At 39.1% G+C, this 21,902-nt stretch overlaps 1 protein-coding gene across 6 annotated transcripts in view; it reads right to left on the reverse strand.

Annotated features, from left to right (window-relative positions):
* The window catches only part of ZNF407 (zinc finger protein 407), a 1,626,307-nt gene that overhangs the window by 1,352,247 nt on the left and 252,158 nt on the right, over positions 1–21,902 (reverse strand). For all 6 annotated transcript variants that reach the window (XM_085606953.1, XM_085606956.1, XM_085606954.1 and 3 more), the window contains one exon: positions 14,246–14,360. In XM_085606953.1, coding sequence (XP_085463079.1) covers positions 14,246–14,360 — 115 coding nt within the window. The remainder of the gene's footprint in view (positions 1–14,245; positions 14,361–21,902) is intronic.

A 21,902-nucleotide genomic window follows, 5' to 3' on the forward strand; every position in this document is an offset into this window, starting at 1 on the left:
ATTCGCATCAGGATGGAGAGAACTTCTTGGGGCTCTTACTTAAGTGTCTCCTCTTTCGTCAGTTTGTCTGAGCTCTTTTCTCTCTATCACCTACTGCCAGACCTGCTCGGGTGTCTCAAAGAAGTGGGCTTTTGAGTTAAAGATCACTTTCAGTTTTGCTTGAGCAATAATCATGCACTGAAGGTTGAGGGCTCAATGATTTGCTTTACCTTGTCAAAGGATTGTCTATGCTGTTGAAACACCCGTGTGTAGTCGGGAAAGATCATGATATACGAGTCTTGAAATCAGAGGTCGGGATGCTTACAATGCCTCTCTGAGGATCGCATCCATGTCTCGATAATTAAGTATCCAGGAGATCAGTGGACGCAAAGGAGCCCAAGTAGGGGGGCCTCTGATCTAAGGTCCTACGGTGCTGCTCTACCACATACGACGGCCACAATTTGCCAACGACGTCTCAGGATCTCGGCCACTGTTCCAGGAAGCTCTCTGTGTTGGAAGACTCTGAGCCCTCCAGGAACATCACAAGCTTAAAGTTGTTCCTGCCTGATCTATTTTCAGCATCCTCTGCATGTGTTTCGAGTACTGACAGAGGAGAGTAGCTTGGAGACCTGCTTTTTAAGGAGAACTACACCATCTTCCAATGAGGATACACAGTATCCAGACTCAGTGACTCGACTGGGAAATTACTGAGGTTGTCGCCTTCAACTTGCCTACCATGGTCGCTACCACTGTTCTCGAGTCTTAGATAGCCTGGACAATAGTGGCGCGGTCAGAAGGTTCAAGATTCCACTGTGGTGCCAGTGAGTTAGAGGGTAGCCCTGTGTTGATCGAGGCCACAGTCATATACTGATCCATCTTGGTTTGTGTCTGCGCAGGCGGCAAGGGTTTTTTCCTGCCCATGGTAGCCACAGCATATCAAATTCAAAGGCAGTCTGGGTGAATTCAGGTGCACCTGGGTCTGCTTACCCCTGCGGGCAGCACGAGCAGCCAGGTCTAGAGCCCACAGAGCAGAATGCGTGGGAGCAGTGAGATTGTAGGTCCCGGTCTCTGGGAGGCGGCCTGGGCATTAGTGTTGACAGGACCAGTCCACAGGTATGGCAGGCAAGTGTGACTTAAGTGAACATCCAAGTGAGCCTAGTGCAGCGCCGCTGGAGAGGCAAGCTGCCCCAGGGTGAGAATCCCATGCGACTCCAAGTGCCCGTGCACCGCCTCATGTCAATTGTGGGCAATCAGGCCTCCAAGGGGGGAAGGCCCACCATGCATCCTCTCACCAGGCCCCGCCGCCCGACCATATGTAGGAAGGCCCACATGCATCTCCAAATGGGCAATGTGTCTTCAGGTCAAAGTCCCTTGGATCCTGGAACCTACCGGGCCAGGATTCCCCTGTCCGTGGAGTTTACAGTTCAGGTTCGTGTGGGCCTCAGGCCGGGGCTCAATACAGGGGCAGATCCGTCCCATCATTTGGGGCGCAGTAGGTGCGCGCATGTCAGCCACCTGCTTCCTATCTTTGTCAATGTCCCAATAGGCCCAAGTCTGCATTTGGTGCTTTACACGAGCATGCCATGCCTTTCCAGGCAACGCTGATGTGTCTTACTATAGCTCAGTACAGATTGGGGATTTCCTTTTAGGCCTCCTGTGTTGCTGAAGTCAATCCTGGTGGGCTGCCATTTCGAGCGGATTAGAGGAGAAGGATCTCAACACTCTCCAGTCCGCTGGGGTCCCTAGCACACAGGCCGGCAGGGAGAGTGCAAGGGTGGAGGGCAGCTGTGGGAAGGTTGGCAAGGATGAGGGAAGATAATGGTGGCGGCCAGGAGCAGCCCTAAACTGTGATCTCCATCTTGGCCGCCTTCATCGTGTAATTTGTACCCATAATTATTAAACGTCTGACTTTCTGTAAACAGATTGAGAATATCATTTGCCATACATTGTAACTTGTCTGTGTTCAGTCTGCACCCTTCAAAATAACAGTCAACAATCAGTTATATCTTGGCTAATTCACAAAGATGACAATGTTGACTAGAAAAATTGCTATTTTCTCTTAGTATAATGGCATGATATTACATTTAGTCTACTTGTCTAGTTTAACACAGAAAACATGATTGTATCCATTATTGTGATCTGATGTACTGGTTTTATAGTTGAAGAGGCTAGGGATCATGGTTGTTTTCATACTGCAAATGGCAGTCTAACATTTGTGGAATTAATCTACTTGGACAAGAATGTAGCCTTCAGAATTCTGACTAAGGAACAACACCAGGTTAGTGAGCATTTTGTAAGCAGTACACCAATATTCTCAATGCCAGTGGACAGTGGTTTAAAACATGTCAATACGTTATAATGTATCTTATAATTCTCAAAGTACATCATCAATTCAGCATACTGGAGAATATTAACCAGAATGTGAGTGGGTTGTGGTGATGGACTTCTCTGATTTGAATCAGATTGGTTTCACATGTTCAGAGCAGTGTTCTGGGTGACAAGTTGTGCTTGACTAATTTCTGAAGTGGTTCTGCTCGCCACTGCATCAGTGGACGCCTTGGTTATTTAGCTTGTCTGACTCCCAGCTGGTTTAAAGCCATATCAGGCTTTATTTAGACCTTATTTTATGATGTCCACTTCACTGCCTGATTATATAAATAGATATACATAGCTCAACATTTAGTCATTTAGTGCTCACTCTCTGGTAGAAATATCCTCCTTTATCTCCAGTTATGACACCGGACTGAACCTACCATGGCCGTGGTCCTCTCTTACAACATAATTTACTCAGAAGCACACAAGAAAACTACCCTCAAACAACCAAAGACATAAAACCAAGCAACTAGGTTATGCTTTACCCTCAAGAGAACTAATCACATTACTTCATCTCTCGAAGAACTTAAATGACACAAGAGTTGTATCCAAGCTTCTCTGCATGATTTTCAAAGCATGGGAGAGTAGGGTTTTTTGGCCCGAACTACTTGAAAAATGTACTACCGCTCTACACTTCCAATCACCTACTTAAAAAAAAAAAAAAATTGATTGCTCAGACAATATTTACTTGAAAGGTGCAGAGATGACGAACAATCAGAATCCTAAATGCCCAAATTACAAACTTGCTAATTAAACCCTAACCTGAGAAACCAACCAAACTGATCACCATTTCAAAGCAAGTTAAACATGAGCCTTTTCAAAGAGTAATTTAATATATTTCATACTCAGCCTGGAGTTGGCTTCCAATGAAGTTCCTAATGTAGATAATGATTAAGGGTAACTCATATACTAACTGTGTTGTTGAAAACTTGATGGGTAATAATATTATGCCATTTAATTGCCTGGTACATACATTCTGTGAAACGTTATGAAGAAGTAATTTACAATGATTCAAGCTCAGAAAATGACATTATAATCATCCACACAAGAGAACCCTTGAAGCAGTAAACCAAGTAGTGCTGCTCAAAAAGAGTTTTGCTCTACCTCCAACTTTCAATTTTTAGGTTTCCTAAATCAAGAGAAATGGAGCTGCAAATGGGTAACTTTGAGTGGGATTCCAGAATATCTCTTTAATTGCCACACAATGCACACCATGCCTCCAGGGAACCAAGATTTTTGTATTTCAAAGTATTTCTTTTTTTCTCACCCCTAAACATAAGTGAAGTGATTCAAAGTGGAAGTAAATATTTAAATGCAACTAGCACAAAAGCAACATCTGGTGTAACGGAAAAGGGATGACCGTGATGTCACAACTTAAACCCACCAAAGCAGGAGCATCAAGCTGTGCTTAATTTGCATGAAAAGGGCATGTGGTCCAACTTTCTTTTGTCAAGGAAGAAACCAATGGTACAACTGAATGCTGGGGTTGCTGAACAGCAAGGTTGTAGAGTCCTGATCCCACCTCAATCTTTCTTCTTTCACCACCCTACGCTCTTTCGTTACCTTACTTTTGCAGGTTTTTTCCCCCATCATCGATTTCTCCCTTACTCACCGATTTGATATGTTTTCTGTTGCTCCTCATTTCTCCCTTTTCTGCCTTGCTGTGGGCCTAACTAAGTCTAATACGGAAAATATTAAGTTTGGTCAACAGAAATGAACCAGTCTTCACCATCTAAAGTGTCTACCATTTGGAACAAATTAAGCATGTATCCCATCACTACACCATACTCCTTGGATGTGAGAGAACTTCACTAAAACCCTACCCCACCCGCACTCCTTAAAACATACAAACAAAAAGCTTCCAGGATAAACTTGAAGTGGGCAACAAGATTTTCTAAAGAAGCAGAGTAACAAAACTCAATCCTTTTCAGACATGCTGTGTTCTGCACAATCACAACTGTTGCTCTAATTTCTATTAACTGTTCTCAGAACAGAGCCATTTCTCAAGTAACCACGCATCCAACACTTGTACCTCTGAGGCAGTTGGTTTTCTTTCACTTAATTATTCTCACAGAGTTCAGCAATTGACATCTCAGAATAATCACTCGAGTTTCACACAGAAGGTGACAATGAGATTCAATTAAGAAAGTAACATATGTGACAAAAGCTACCAAACTGACAGGATGTTTTTGAATGTCGCTGTTTATATTTTAGAGCACTTAAAGAAAACCGAAAAAGCAAAATACTTGAATACAATTTGAACGCATAATAAATACAAAATATAGGAACATGCATATTACACAATACATATTATATTGAGTACCCACACGATGTCCATCAAACAACTGTCAGGTTGTTTAGCAGGAAGAGCTGGCTGACAAACAATGGTGCAGATGTGCGACATAGGATTCAGACTTTAGTTTCAGCTGATATGTGGTGGTTGTACATACAAGCTGTTGGTACTCAACATTAGTGTATCGGATGGGGCAACAGGGATTACTGTCATCCTAGCAGAAGGGCTTAACACTTGAACCATATCATAAACTGGTCATAGCAACAAAACAAAAGTAGACACAAAGGTTTTAATTTCCTAGGAATTCTGTTTGCTGCATTGTCTCCCACAAGGAACACAACTGGCTGACTGGTTGCTTCGTTAGCAACACTGATAGCGGAAGGAAAATTATATGGAGGAACGGTTTTTGTAGACCAGAATATAAATGAATAAAAAAGATAATCTCTAACTCCACAAACAACATTTTCTTTTTAGGGAATGACTACATGAAAATGTATTTCGTTTATATGAAGTGTTAAAAGAAACTGGGCAGTGTTTTGAGCACTTTGAGAGGCTGGCAGACAGAGAGAAGAACTGGAGTGGTGGTGTACTAGTCAGTATGATGGGTTATCAACTATGCTGATTGGACTACAACCGTCTTTGCTGCTGTGCAGAACTTCACATAGTCCAGTTGAAAGCGCATGTGCTGTGGAAAGAATTATATAGTAATGAGCTTTTGAGTACTGGATTTGAATTTTATCTTAACAAAAGAGAGCAACTGTGAGAGGATGGTTGACTTTATTGAGGTAAACTGGAGCATGCCCTTCAAAGGCCATGTTGGAGAGGGAATTGAAGAGGACAAGCTACGTCACTGGAGCCAGAGAAGGACTTTCAAGGATGCATGTGCTAGACCAACGAGATAGTTGGATTTCTTATTGATTAGATTCTGTGGTTTTCCTTAATGTTGCAGAGTTATCTTGTTAATTCTCCAGCTCAGACCATGCTGGCTTAAATATAACAATCTTTCGAGCGAAGTAATGGACTACTGTTTACATCGTTACTCAACTATGAAGAAGAGCTACCTTCCAAGTAGTTCCCTCATTTTTCAACACAGCAGCATTGACTGGTGAGAATAGTGTTTTTTTAGATATGGGTGAAGGTTATATCGAAGTAATTTGTTTCAAAAAGGAGTAAATCTGGGTAATAGAGGTTCCTTTATTTTATTTGTTGCCCATAGAACTGTATATAAAGCAAAGTTCTTAACGCACCTCCTGAAGAAGTGTACACTACACATGAAATACAATATGATTAATTATTGTAAATGTGCTGAATTATAAATGGAAATACTAGTGAAAAACAAGATTTAACATTTGTAATAAATTTGTTAAAATATTTGTTTTGTTTTTTACATAATATGCAAGAATTACATCCAATAAATGAGTGCCCTACAAACTGCCAGGAAAATCTGCTGCAGCAATTAAGATTAGACACTTCTTAGCATCTCAACTGGAGATAGACTTTAGCAGGAAGTTCGGCTATTCCGTTCCAATGCTAGTGTACAAGATCCACAACTAAGAAGCAATCCAGATGACAAGTTCACTCCAACAAATCTTTGGCGAGATTCAAAGTAAGCGCAAATCTGACATGTAGTAGCCATCCAACAGGAGAAGCCACTAGCTCCCTAAACCTTTAGGGCACACTGAGCTGCATACTCTGCATCATAACAGTACAATCTAGGGACTAAGGGCCCAATGTAATTAACATGTTTACATATGCAAATGCTGCAATTTGGAAAATAACAGTGTTTCGGAATGTAAAAGTGTTGTGTACAATGGATCAAATCCGTTTTTCAGGTTGAAAAGCATTTCAGACTCAAAATGAGTTTAGCGACCCATTTGGATTGCAATTAGGAGGTTGCTCTCAGTATTGCCTCCTGAGAGCAACAATGGTGTGCATCAATAGTTTGCGACCACAATTGCATTTGAGAACCACTGATCAGATAGAAATACCTCAGAGGAGGTTGGCAAATGTGTGAATCATGTCTCACGACCTTGGGAGTGAGTTGTGTTGGGAGATCACCACCTGCTCCTCAGATGCATTTCAAAAGCAGCATAAGTACCTAGGTCTTAGGCGGGGTGGGGGTGTTAGGGGGACAATGTTGAAGAACCGTTTTTCCTGACATGTCCTACGATGATTAGGTCTTTTGCCAAAGACTATTGTATGTAACGTTGATTTTTGGTTGCACTGGCTGGGGAAAATTTAATAAAAATTCTTTAAAAAAAAATAAAAAATCAGTACCTAGGTCTTATTGTAAAATTAAAGAATAGTCACAAATTGTTAAGTGTGCAATTTGCAACTATCACTTTTTGCAACCAATATTTTCGCACATTGGGCCCTAGGTCAGAATGCCGCGACCATGAGTAATATCACCTACAACTTCAAGTCTACTGACAATGCATCAAAAACGGTCTCTGGGAAGAATTTGTGACCTTCTGTTCTCTAGTAGGAGTGAACCTCAGTGGTTGAACTTATCACTGCTTAATGTACACATCTGATGCTCAGTCTGCTTAGTTTTTAAAATACAGACATTTTTCTTGATTTTTGCAAACAGCATATTCATTCCTGTAAACCTGTGAACCATTGGTATTGTTCAAGATCTTCTTTACTTTTAAAATATCATTTAGCTTATTAATTCTTATTTCTCATGCATCTTCATTGAATATTCCATATTTTATTTTCTTACTGTTTTACAAGTGTTTAATTGAATCCAATACTTTATTGCTTCTGTAGCAAAGCTTGGTCTGTCAACACAATTGTGAGCTTGAGTTACTGGTACTATTTTGTTTGGGTCCAAAAACGTATTATCTAACCATCCTCCCTCATTTGGTAGCAGCGAAGGAAAGTATTCAAACCTCTGAGTAATCATTGCAAAATCTGAGCAAAAGCGAAAAATGTGGAATTTCAATGCTAACTTCTTATCACAATGTTTTGGCTATGCTTTCAGTCGGACTGTTCAAATGTACGTTTTGTTATTAGCACAGTAATGCTGAACATAGTCATCTTACAGCTATACTCCTCTAAAACTCAAGGTTTTGCGTGTTTTGAACGGAGACTTGAAGGGCTAACTTAAGTTGGTATTTTACAACAATTGTTGTACGTGAAATGTACAAAAATGCTTTTGATGCACGTTGTACCAGAGTGTTTTTCTATCCTATGATTTTCTGCTGGCACGTTGTAAGAGAAAAATCCTGCACCAAATGGCCTAGTGTGTACAAACCAAACTAAACAAAAAATACTACGGTCAAGGATTACTAACTACCCATTTACTAGTCAAGAACTGGCTGGGTAATGAGTAAGAAACGTGTTACCTTCTATCCATGAAAGTTTCTTCTTTAGAACAGGACTTTTATTTGTAGAACGCACATTAGCAACATATATTTTTACTGAAAATATATTCTGTTTACTTTCTTTGACCAAAATCAGACCGCTTTATCTCTCATTGTAAAATAAAAAAATGAACATTACATCATTAATATGTGAGGGAGAGTGTCTCCTTGTTCTTCAAGACTTCAAACATTGGATCTTCACTTCAGTAGCAAGCAAAAACCAAAAGTAACATGGTCTTAGACTGTATAACACATTAGGTCGTATGGAATTACAACTCATAACAGGAGGTTTCAGTGGCAAAGTTAAAGAATTAGATTTGCTAGAAGATCACTCAACATTTCAAAGCTTAGTTCGATCAAAAGATAATCTTAGTAATAGACAAAATAATAAAAAAGACGCACGAGCTGCTGATTTTCATGAGCTAATGACCTCTCTTAGTATTTCCAAGAATATTCAGACACCAATAATAATTATGTCAGTGCCTTTAATGGGTTGTTGTTCCTGGTGTTTCAAAACAACAACAATCTCCAGCAACTTTCTAAACTAACTTTTTAAAGCTCAAACGTACACATTCTTCAAATAAAACTGAAACACAATCTGCACAACACTTTTTTTTCAATAAAGCATGGAAATGCACTTTTAACCCAAATGTATTGCAATTTCGAACAATTGTCGAAACACGAGATAAAATGATTCAGTTAATTTGTTTAAAATGCAAAATAAGGTATATTGATAACATGCACGGCTTGTGTATCGATTATCACTTTACAATGCATATTAATATTTACACTTCTAAAAGATTGTCCTAAGTAAAAAAAATGATGCATCCACTAATGTTTTTTGTAATTTATTTTTTTACTATCCGCTATAGCTATTGAATGCACCAACATTTAGCAAGTGCCCATGGTATCCCATGAGGCATTGTTGCAACAAGGCAGGGTTCTGGAAGAGTGTGGGAATGGACACATAGGGTAGACCCATTCTACTGGCATGGTGCAGCAGAAAGTTCCAGTAGTAAATACTGCATATATCTCTCAGAAGGATTGGTTTATCGAGGAGAAAAACAACCACGAGTAGATTTTGCTAAGCTGTACTCAGGAAGGCCTGAGTACCAAGGGTTAGTTCCCACTCTCAGCACTTTGCTGAGCTGTGTTGCAGCAATTACACAGACATTTATAACCCTGAGCACATAATGGGTCAAGTGCTGGGGCAGAGTAGTTTGTGGGTAAGCAGAACAACTACAGTGCGTCATTCAGAAATATTATAGGTAACCAATAACGGAAGTAGGATTTTAAAGAGAAATGAGGTAGGTCAGTGATTTTTAGCAGGTTTCGTCTTGCGAAATGAAAATATTTGTTACATCTTTCCTAAACATTTTACGCATCTTTCACTAATGATTCAGCAGCCTATTAATATAACTAAATTATCCTCATATGAGAATTTGCTTTTAACCTCTATTAGATTAATGATGCCACTGCACTTTATGTTTTGTTTGACTGAGTCAGGTAAATAAGGTGCCTACTATTGCCATTTTTAAATTGCTAAATTTTTCCATTCTGAACAGATTAATCAAAATAATTTGGGTAGAATTTTTATTCCCTACTTTTATATTTTATATGCATTCATTGGCTAAATGTGATTGTATTTCTATTACAACTATTGATAGTCTTGATGCTGGCTGACAATTGTCTCAATCATAACTAGGAAGATCAGACATCATTACACGGACAATGAAAGAAAGTTTCATGTTATGTGTATTTGTATAGCGCACTAATCACGCGTGAGGGTATCCAGGCGCTTTGCAGGTGGAAGGCAGCTTTCTCCTGATGAGGTTAATCGAACAGCCAAGTATTCCGCTTCTTGCGGGACTCGTGAAGTGATGAGGAGGCTCTGGTGAGGTGGGGAATTCGTGCACCAAAGATCGTGAAAAACAAAATACTTTCTGAAAGATTTAACTACTCAGAAATTCTGAACACTTGCACCCCGGGGTGTTAAACGAGTTGTGTGCTGTCCCGGACTTATTACTAAAATGTTTCCAAATCATCTTAAATCTACAACGGTAGCATTATAGACACTGCATCTGAGAATATGGGTCAATCCAGTCCTACTTTAATGTTAACCAATAATTTAGAACTACTAGCAAGCAAGGGCCTAACTGTTTACAAATTGCTAAAAGGGTTTGAGGTGTTTTATGAAAAGAACTGCTACTAATACATAAAAATTAAATTGAGAGTCTACGTAAAAGGCAACCCTGAAGATCAGTGCAAAGGATTAAAGGTAAAACCAAAGGGATTGTTTTATGGAGTTTTGCATTTGCTGCTAACTGATCCGGAATTCAGGAAGTGGAAGGGATACTCATGGAAGTGATGTAAGATAGACAGTATAATTACATTTGTTCATAGGGACCTTCCATGCTAGTACATTTCTGCTACCTTGCATAGCACTGAGATAAGGGACTGTAGCAACCCTGATCACTTGAAGGCTCCCGAGTTGAAATTTCTTAGCAGCTTTTTTAGCAATTGCTTTCTTTTGCAGACATTGAATAGTGTAATGTTCCTGTCCATGCCCAGTGCTGTCATTAAGGATGGCATTTCAGATGCCATAAGAGATGTTATCAATCCCTAAGCAAGCGCCGGGAAACCCACTGCGGGTAGCTGTGCGCTATATAAGCTCAACTACATTTACATTTACATATCCTGCAACTGGCCCCAGTGCACGGGCACAGCCGATCAGAGTACTTCATTTGTTGTTTTTTCCCTTGGTATTTCCTCAGCAGTACCGCTTTGCTAGTTATCTATACATTTTGAGCTCAATTTCTCTCATACCTCTGAAGAGATGTTCACCAAACCACAAAAATCATGCTTTCTGGGTAAAGATCTAGCTTTCTGCCAAATTTGGTGAAATTCGGTTTGGCTGTAGTGTAAAGTTCCTATAGGAAATTGCATGAGGATCACTCAAAACATTCCTGAAGGTGAATGAACCTCCATTTTTTTGTGGACAGTTTAGTGAAGATTCGTCAAACAAATAAAGCAATTTCCTACGGAAACTCAGTCCAAACTATAACTACACAGTGGCGCCTGCTACTGTGTAAAATAAATAAAGTTAGTAAATAAATATACTTTTTTTTATTGTTTAAGATTTTGAGTCTGTGCTTGGAAAATAAAATCTTTTTTGGCTCCGCCTATTACCTAGATAAAGTCTGGTTACTGCATGTTTTCAGTGCATGGCCTGATTTCAGATGTTCACATCACAAAAGCAACTAGTCTGTGCAGAGAGATTACGGTTTGTGTGGGTGCTGAGGCACATCCCATTGTGTACAAGAAACACTCATCAGCAAAGTTTAGGCCCATTGGTAAACTGATAGGGAAGACTGACAAATCTTGTTACGGGGTTTCTAGTGCTGAACGTGACCCAACAATGAATGAAAGACTTTGAATTTATTGGTCATGTGATGCACACAGAAATGAAGATCAAACAGATGTAACACCACCACTGTGGAATATCAGCAAATGGTGGGTTCAGAGCATGGATGGAGCCAGCCATTCAACTACACATTAAACAAATTTTCCCAAAATACCCTCGTGGATTTAACAGTATCAGCAGAATAACTATGTTTAGCGCTTTCAATGGTACTGGTTATATCTGATTGCTACATAGATCTAAACATAGTTCTAAGCATAGTTCTATAAGCACGGAGGTCCACCAAAAGGGGCGATGTAACGCCAACACACAACAGGTTTCTTAGCAGACGTCTCTATGATTAGTGTACTACCTCTATCACTTAAGATAAAACGTCAACCTTCGACTGAGGTGGACTGGAAAGGGATAAATAAAATCAATGCATTATTTCTTTCCCATTTCCTAAAAATTCTTAAGGAAAAAACCCACAAACTATTGGACTTCTTTCACTTTTGCTATTTAGCTATTCAAAAGGAAAGACCGTCTAACATGTCGCAGATTGTGCAAGACATTTAAACACATTTACGAAGACATAAGGAAAGGGCAATTCTTAGCGTATAGAGATTTGGGCGTCAAAATAAGTTGCAAAGTAAATTAACCTATTTACCAATCTTCTATTTACTGCTAAAAAAAGTATTTAATTTCCTTTAAGGTTTATGTAACACAGTGGTCCACCCTCCCTGTTAAGAATGAATGCAACTTTAAATGGTACTGTCAGTAAAGGAGAACATTATGACAGGATAATGGCCCCTACAACTATTCTAATGCTATAGGAAAGTCTTGGCAAGGAAAAAGCATAAACACGGATTCCAAACAGATATATTTATAGTAATATTAGAAGCTTTGTAACCAATCACAGTCTTCTACTCTGTTTTGCACACTTGTACAAACATACAGCTGCGCTCCAATGCTTGGTGGTGAGAGAGTGTGAGGGATGGCAATTTGAAAAAGGAGTACCTCCTCCTAAAAGCAATAATAAATCTCTACCCTAGACTCTGGGTCATGACTGGTGTTGCAGTCCACCATCAGACAGAAAGAAAGAAATGATCAATGGGAGGGTATAATAAATCTGGGGCAAAATAATATGTTCACTGTTGGCGCTTTTGTGGTCCATGTAAAATATTCATGGAACAACGTAATTGTGAATAGAAATTATTAGCTTAAACTCTGATTATTTAGCAGCCAATTAAGTTATACATTTTGATTACCCACTTAAGTCACAGCTGCAAACATCAAGATGTAACACGTACAAAAGTAAAACTAACAAAATAAAAAATAAAACTTCTATGCTAATAGAAATAAATGTTTTGTTTGCTTCAAACTAACCTAAGTGCAGGAATGTTCTGCAAGAGTGGAATATAACTGAATGGAAACCAAAGATATTAAGTCATGGATAGAGTGAGGGGACTCCACATTTTGAATGCCCAAATTCCTCTGAATTTATATAAATAAAAACAATGGGCCCAGACAACTGTTAATTGCTTTCTTTTTACCCAATCGTGAAATGAAGTGATACATTGTTGTTACTGAATACATTGTGTTATGGAGTCTTTAGAAGATTGCTTATCATCTAACATTCGATTTGGAAACGTATTGAGCTTTGAGCAGGACTTAAAGAAATATTCAGAATATCCTTTTTATTAAAATTTGAAGTTCCAATTCAAACACGCATATCTATTCAATTGTTCCACGCACAAAAATCCTTGTACAGTAGAAATTATAAATATGTAACATTGTGTATTCTAAGTCACTCGTCATAGACAATGCAAAACTCTACAGTGCATTGCAGCAACAAAAAGAAATGCAATCCAAATTACAACCTGAACATTACCCTTTACATTTATCTGCAAATTATGCTCGCCATAATTGAACCTGAGCTATGTTTTGCATTAGCCAAAAGACCTCTGCAGCAGGTCACACAGGTTTGAGCAAAGTGTTTTTATAAGATGCATATATTAGTTAATTTCCCAGGCATAATAACGTTAAAATATATTTTTAATCAGAAATGGGGTATTAAAATCCAACTTTCAGTGCCGATGATATACCATATGTGCCACGGCATTTTAAAACCTTTTTAAACAATTCTCTGAAATTAATTAGTTTTGCATTAAATTGGCTCAGTGTATTCCATTAAACGCAACGCATTTGAAGGACAATTAAACATTACAAATTATTCTTTAGAAGAAATACTCATTAAGCAAAGAAGGAAAACAAAAATGCACGAAGAAGCGGGGAAAAAAACAACGACACATAAAACACTACCATCTGAAGGAAAAAATGTGCACGTCCCACATGTGCAATATTTAAGATTGAATTGCTTGAATCACAATCTTTGGTTTTGTTTCATGAATGCATAAGAACTCTCAGCAGCACAGAGACACGCTAATGGCCCTAAAATTACAAAGGCATGGCACAAACATACGTCCATACACACACACATACTTAAAGCTATATTATATATTTTTGATGTCTTTAAATGGAATTTACAGTTCTCTCTCGCAAAGTGAATGAACATCCTATAATTTAGTCAATTTACAGATTACAGGTTCAAATTGACCTTGTAGCCCATAAAATTGTTCATCTCCCATGCAGGATTCGAAGCAGGAGAAGCATGTCATAACTGTATTTAAGGAATTTACCATAACAATGGAAAGCAGGATATGCATGCATAATGCCCGCCATTTATGCTCTAGTCACCGTTTTGGACGCCAAAGCAATGCGTATCTTGCACTCATCTTCTACTTAATATAACAGTGGCCACAGCAATTTACTCACCCACAGACATGACACTTGTACTCCCTCATTCCAAGGTGCCTCTTGACATGATTCCTGGCATCTCCTAATTGAGCGGTTGCAAAGTGGCATATCTTGCACTTGAATGGCTTTGATCCTAAGTGAAATTTAGCAAACGAGTTGAATTGTAAATAACAGACTATTCACATCTAAAAGCAAGAACATTTGCGATGATAACAAAAGCATTTTTTACACAGAACCATTTGCACACGTATTTGCAGCTGTTGCTCTGCCCCATATGTAGAGGTAGGGAACTAAAGTGATTTTTTCAAAATAAGTCTGAAAGATCTTGGTGTTGTGTCTGAAATTAATTCCAATTCGATTCTTACTGACACGCACATTTGACATCAGAACATAGTTGTACAGGCAGTTTAAAAGATGCTAAAGACAACAGAATGTTATCTGCCGCTGTGCTAGGTACAGGGCAAAAGTAAAACAATTTATCAACTCACGTCTCTTTTTTAAGGTCTGTTATACCACTTCTAAAACTCGATTTTAACGCACGCAGGTTAGCACAGGGTACAATTTGTAACAAACTGAGAGGGTTGCAATTTTAGAAAATGTGTGCAAATGTTTGCGACAACCATATTATGCTTTTACATCTTATCACATGAATAAATGCGTGGTCTAATGGCAAACCAATTATTAAATTCCCAGTGTGGGCCAAATTTAAAAAAAAAAAATTATACTGTCGGGGCTTAATTACATCATGAATTGTTTAATCCAAAAGTGACCCCATCATTAATTAACCGTATTACTAGTCTGTTGGCTTTCCCATTCAGTCAGGGCTTTCCATTTGAACCACAAACGCAAGCACTGTGAAAATATGAAGTTGGGAACACCATCAAAAAAACAGAGTGGCGGGCAGCATGTGATATCTTACTACAATGCTTCCGCACTGCTGCTGTTAAATTAGCAGGTACAAACATTACAAGGCTTCAAAAATAAAGCACAGATTTCTGCCTCCAGAAGTCTCAAAAATAATATTTCTAAATTAACACAACATGTAGAATGAAATTAGCACAGTACGGATGGAGAGGCGTTGCAATATGTTTAGGGTACGTTTTTAAAATGAATCTTGGGCACTGTGCAAAATAAGATCTCTGTGAGCTTCAATAAACTGTACATAAAAAACTCGGATAAGAAGACGTTAAACTACATCATACTTGATCAATGAACCTCTGTGCAGTGCCCTTGAAAAAAAGAATATCCTACACGAGTATCGTGTTGAAATAGAAGATCTCTGTGAAGAATTTAGTCTCTTAAATTTCTATTTAATTCCCAAAAGTTGATGAAAAGTGAAGCATTTAATTTTAATCTTCCAAAGGAAATAAAAAAGTCAACAGTACTAAGCATGGGCAGACAAGGTTGAATATTTCACAGTTCAATGACAATGAGACCAGATCTCTTAATACTTTCATCTGTGCTGTTAAAAGTAGATGTAAAATATATTTAGCACCTGAATGGTCATATCTAGTCATCTTTATATGTTTAAATGTCAAAAGCAGGTTGAGGCTGGAGCTAGCAGCAATCACACTAGATCAATCACTGCGCAGGACACAGTTTATTTAAATGGTGCTGATAAAACTAAATGAATCATTAATTTGCTGACATTTCAAATGGTTGCTGCATTCTATAAAGTGGCTAGTGCAAATAACGTAAAAATGTAAAGGTCAAATTACTCGCGCCTTTTTCAAAAAACTGAAGCAAAAGCAGCTCTCATTACTTCTAACTTTCCCTCTGCAGGCCTAATTATACCAATTAATACAAGCCTCGAGTCGAAGGATAATATCACGAAAGAAAGCACTGTCTTTTGTTTGCTCTAACTACTTGTTTTGTGTGCAGAAATAATCAAAATGGACCTCAACTGGTCCCCCAAAAATAGGGGCAGCACCCCAAATAAGCGGACGGCGTATAATTTTATAAGAAAACTGGTGGAGATGTTCTAATTTAAAAGCACAGAGTAGGGAAAGTTTCAGACACTTTGTCAAAGATATTTAAATAAATACATTTTAATCACTTACTTGTCCCCTATATAGATAATGCAAAACTTTCACCTCTGCTCTCGCTCTACAGGATTGCTCTTATATTTACTTATCTGGTGCATCAAAGCCATTTTTTCATTGGCTATCTTCCTTATCCAATTTATGAATTTGTGAAGCTTTACACATTTTCCCAAGCATAATTTTCGTTGAAATTAACAGTGTTCATTTACAGTTTTTTTTCCCAAACCGATTCTGGGGAGTTACCCTTTATTGGCTATGCAGGAGACAGATATGATACAGCTGCCACAAGCTGAATTTGAAAAAGAGGAAAACAAAAACAAAGAAAACAGATATTCAGGGCTTGGTCCAGACAGCTCTAATGTGCCATCTGACTACAAACCGTTGTAGAAAGCAGAGAAAATAACAGATGCGCGAAGATCTAGTTGACTGTGGGATAACAACAGATGAAAGGGAGCGAGATGTAATAGAAGGTTGTAAAATGGAACAACTACTACTTGAACAACTGCAGTCTAAACAACTACTCGTTAACCACTTCTTACTCTAAATCTCTTAAGTTTTAACAACAACTATTTTTACAACTAATATGCCTTTACCCCATTAATCTATCTATTTTACAGGTAAGTATAAATATTTTTGTAATGGGTTTGTATGTACCTGTAAAACACTTAAAATTTGTGGTAAAGGCATGCATGCTAAAGACATATGTGTTCTAAAATTAATATTGCTAAGTATTAACACTACACACACACACCCTATACTCGCTATCAATGTTCTAAAATCCCATTCCACCCAAAAATCTATACCCACCCTAAACCCTAAAAATACCCTTGCAATCCCAAATTCCCATACCAACCCTAAACCCTAAAATTCCCCTTGCCACCGAAATACCCACACCCACCCTTAACCCTAAAGATACACTTGTTGCACAAATACCCAGCACCACCCTAAACTTATCCTTGCCACCCAAAAACCCATACCCACCCAAAACCCTAAATTCCCCTTGCCACCCAAAAACCCATACCCACCCTTAACCCTAAAAATACACTTCTACCCAAAAACCCATACCCACCCTAAAATTCCCCTTGCCACCCAAAAACCCATACCCATCCAAAACCCTAAAATTACCCTTGCCACCCAAAAACCCATACCCACCCAAAACTCTAAAATTACCCTTGCCACTCAAAAAACCACACCCACCCTAAAAATACCCGTGTCACCCTAAAACCCATACTCACCCTAAACCCTTAAAAATAAACTTGCAACCATGTATGTATATTACACGTAATACTTACCTTTAAATACTTAACAAAATAGTTACTTTTTAAAGTATTTTTTTTACTGCGAGTATGCCTTTACAACAAAATTCAAACACGTTTTCACATAATAAACACTATTTTAGAGAACGGTTTCCTAAACTTATTTTGTTATAAAAACTAAAACATCCACTCTACAAAACCATATAAAATACGACATCTACCATTTTATCAATAGTGATACATCTGTCACATACAATCCAAGAGTGCCATCTACTGGCCAGAGGTAGTTGTAAATGCATTAGTGGTTAAAAGACACGTGATTAAGGTTCAGGTCGTACTTAAGGAGTCGTGGTTCAGGTCCTTAGTTGTCAATGAGTCGTTGAAAGGCCGTTTCCCGTTATAGAATGTTATAAGTCAGGCCTGATAACACTAAAGTAAAACAATTTATTGAATGGATATGATATGAAAGTAGTATGTAACGAAATGATATGCATTACCAACGCTTGGAGCAATGGTCATGTCAAGGATTTCTGTGGGAGGACAGCGGGAAGGGGACAGATATCTGTTCACTCAATTTTTTTCTCCATATTGTTATGTACTGGGTTACTTTGAAAACAAATACAAAATAAGAAACATGAAGGGCTGGAAGGTGAGAAGTGGAGTGCTCTCCTGTGACAGAACGCATTGTCGCTAGTGTGCCTCTAGACCCCCCCCCCGTAAATGTCTATCTGTCATTGTAGTTCCTTTCTGGTGTTTTTTTTTGTTGCCAATATTATATCGATTTTTTTTTGCTTGTGTACTTCCAGCTAAATATTTACTGCTTACCCTACACATTTTAGAATTGAGAGTGCAGCACAACTGACCACACAGGAACAAGCACTTGCTTAAAGTAGACCAATCGAGTTTAAGATCTTGCGCTCACTGTTGTCAGTACCTCTTCAGGCACAACTGAAAGGTTGAAATTAATTTTCCCACATGACAAAAAGTGTAAGACTTGCAGTAATCTTCTTGTCTGATGCGGAAAGCATGTTTGCCCCTCCAAAAACGATGGGTACTGGGTGAAAGGGTTTGGTTTCGATTTGGCTATTTTATGCAGAACCGTAAGGGAAAGGTGTTTGTTCTGGCTCCTGCCTATGGAGGGCACTACATATGATTGCCCCCAGTGCCACTATCATTTGCCTTGACGCTTTAGCCTCTGGTCTTTAAGGTAGTAGATGTCCTCTGCTCATGGATACTGGTGATTAAAGGTTATTGCTTTATGTCAATGATATTCTTCAGTATGTAGTTAATCCTGATGTATCCATGATAAAGCTCCAATACATAAATAAGGAGTTTGGCAGATAAAATGTGCTATGCCCACCCTACATCCACTATCGAAGCGGCATCCAAAGCCACAGTATCAGTATTCCCGCTGAATAGAAGATAGTGTCTTTTCATGACTAGGTATCTTTGTAAATAAAAAGGAGGATGAATTCCTGAACATAACCTGAATGGCAGTACTGACTATTTTAAGGAGAATTTACAGTACTGGAAACGAGTTCACTGATTCTATTGAGCAGAGTGACATTGTATTTGATAGTAGTTCTCACTAACTTTAATGTAATAGGGTATCTCTCTCTATATACAGTGAATAAACAGCGGTGGATACTTATGAACACGGAGTCTTCTTTTACTGAGAGCGCGCTTTAAGTGACTTTTGTACGAGGATTGAATTAGCTGGAGAACTCCACCGGCGTGCGCACCACTCTCCATGGGTCTGAGGTAGTCTGGAAGGAGTGCGTTCGAGATATATATATATCTATATATATATCATGGTAGACAATGTAGACATACACAAGCCCATCCAGAGCGACATAGCATCTCAACACAAGGCTACAATTCTTTCATATTAAGAATAAGCTCGCTCCGGGCTTCAAGATGATATTTTCTGCTTGTCCTCATCAGACATTACGCATATGAAGCAAGCCCTCACGGGGTGGGAGGGGGGCGTGTACGGAAGTGATACAGACCTCCAATGGGGTGTAGTCCATGCGCATGCATATTGGTGGCCATGCATTCCTACTGAAACTGGGAAAACCCATCCAGGGTGTAAATGTTTTTGAATACTTAGACACTGAACTTTATTGCAGTTATGATGAAAAGATTACTATATATTTGCTCAATAAGCTTTAAGCGGATGAAGCAGTAATGTGAATCCATACCTGAAACTTACAATCATATACAATCATGGTTCAATTAAAGAAGATTTGTAAGCATGGGCAATTATTGCAACACACATTACTGATGGGAGCTAAGCCCATTCAGGTCGTGAATGTTTATGGTGAATACCTACTACCTAGATGAAAGTACGTACTACAACTGTATTGAAAATACAACGGAAGCTTTGCCAAGTGATCATTTAATAAGAGCGATATTATAATCAGCTGTTTTATGCGAGTCACTAGATACCAACTAATTGCAACCCTGCACGGCTCATGATGATGTATAAACGAATGCCAATGATTATTAGTTTGACATACACTGAATGTAAAGGCACTATATAAAGGAATAAGTGTGACATGAAAGCGCTATGAATTTTAATAGTGTTAAGATGACCGCCATTTTGATGAAGCATAACATGGAGTCAATTAAGCCAGTCTTCAATTTCTGTTACGCTGAATAGACAGCCAATCATATGAACTATGCATTTGTGATAAAATAATGCAGAGAGCTGAACAAGATATTGACAAGGCGCACAGGTGAAACGCATCTGTTGTTTTCCTGCGCTCTTTAATAAAACAACCTACTTGCACCCAGTGAGTGCAGGTTGCATCCTTCAACTGTTAATGCAAATCAGTGAGCTCACCCTCACGAAGATCGCAGCACCTGCCCAGGAGTTTCAGATATATATCACCATATATATCTATATCTATGGCAACTGAAGGCATGAGAGTGGAATGCAGCTCTGGGGGACCGGATGAACGGACGGCATGTGAGCGATAATTACATTTCATTTCATTGAAAATTATGAATGTGACATTAAGAACTCTCATAAAGACTAGCAATGATATGTTTACCATCGGGTTGCAAGCCATCAGAGACATGCTATCATGGCCGCCAAGGAGAGGGGTATCTTGTCCTCACTGAAGTTAGTCCTTTGTTGCTGCCCATGACTATGTGCTCCTCCAATGGAATCGGGAGATGTATATTTAAATCTGTAAATCGCCAATTGCCAAGTTGTTAGGCACTGAGGAAGGCTTGAATGCCGAAATGCATTTCCCGAATTAAATCTATGGAATGGGTCCCGTGAGTGCTTCGCGTCTTTGGGAGCTTGAATTTGAAACGTGTCCTTGCCCACACGCTTGAGGTTATTGCACCCGCCGAGAGTTTAACAGCTTTGGGCGAAATTTGGAGCGAACATTAATTATGCTGTCTGAACCGCCAAGAATCAAAAGTAGCCACCCCAGCAGCCGTTGCTGCCAATCATGAATTGGTGGTCTAAGTAATTCATACTGAAGCCTGTGGGATGGTGTAATTTGATATCTGAGCAGGCGAGGGACCGAGATATACGACTAAGGCATTGGCAACTGAAGGCACAAGAGTGGAATGCAGCTCTGGGGGACCGGATGAACGGACGGCATGTGAGCGATAATTACATTTCATTGAAAATTATGAATGTGACATTAAGAACTCTCATAAAGACTAGCAATGATATGTTTACCATCGGGTTGCAAGCCATCAGAGACATGCTATCATGGCCGCCAAGGAGAGAGGTATCTTGTCCTCATTGAAGTTAGTGCTTTGTTGCTGCCCATGACTATGTGCTCCTCCAATGGGATCGGGGTGATGTATATTTAAATCTGTAAATCGCCAAGTTGTTAGGTACTGAGGAAGGCTTGAATGCCAAAATGCATTTGCTGAATTAAATCTATGGAATGGGTCCCGTGAGTGCTTCGCGTCTTTGGAAGCTTGAATTTTAAACATGTCTTTGCCCACACGCTTGCGGTTATTGCACCCGCCGAGAGTTCAACAGCTTTGGGTGAAATTTGGACTATATATATATCTATCCAGTAGGTAGTTATAGTTAGGACCTATTATCCATAGGAAATCAGCAACATTCTATTTGGAATAACTTTGGTGCCGGTTGACGAATCTTCGCGAAATTTTCAAAACTGGTGGGGTGCTCCGGTCCGCTCCTATCTAAAGTCTCGGGGTGATTCGTCAAGCGGGGGCCGAGAAAAAAGGGGGGTCAAAAAACGTGTTTTCCCCATGCAATTTTCCAAAGGAACCTTTAATCGCAGCTGCAGCTCGAACTGCTGAACAGAATTACACCAAATTTGGCAAAGAGGTAGCCCTTGGTTCACACTCGTGCCTTTTGGTTAAATGGTGTAAATCCGT

This window comes from Triturus cristatus, chromosome 5_2, assembly GCF_964204655.1.
Source record: "Triturus cristatus chromosome 5_2, aTriCri1.1, whole genome shotgun sequence".
NCBI classification, from domain to species: Eukaryota; Metazoa; Chordata; class Amphibia; order Caudata; family Salamandridae; genus Triturus; species Triturus cristatus.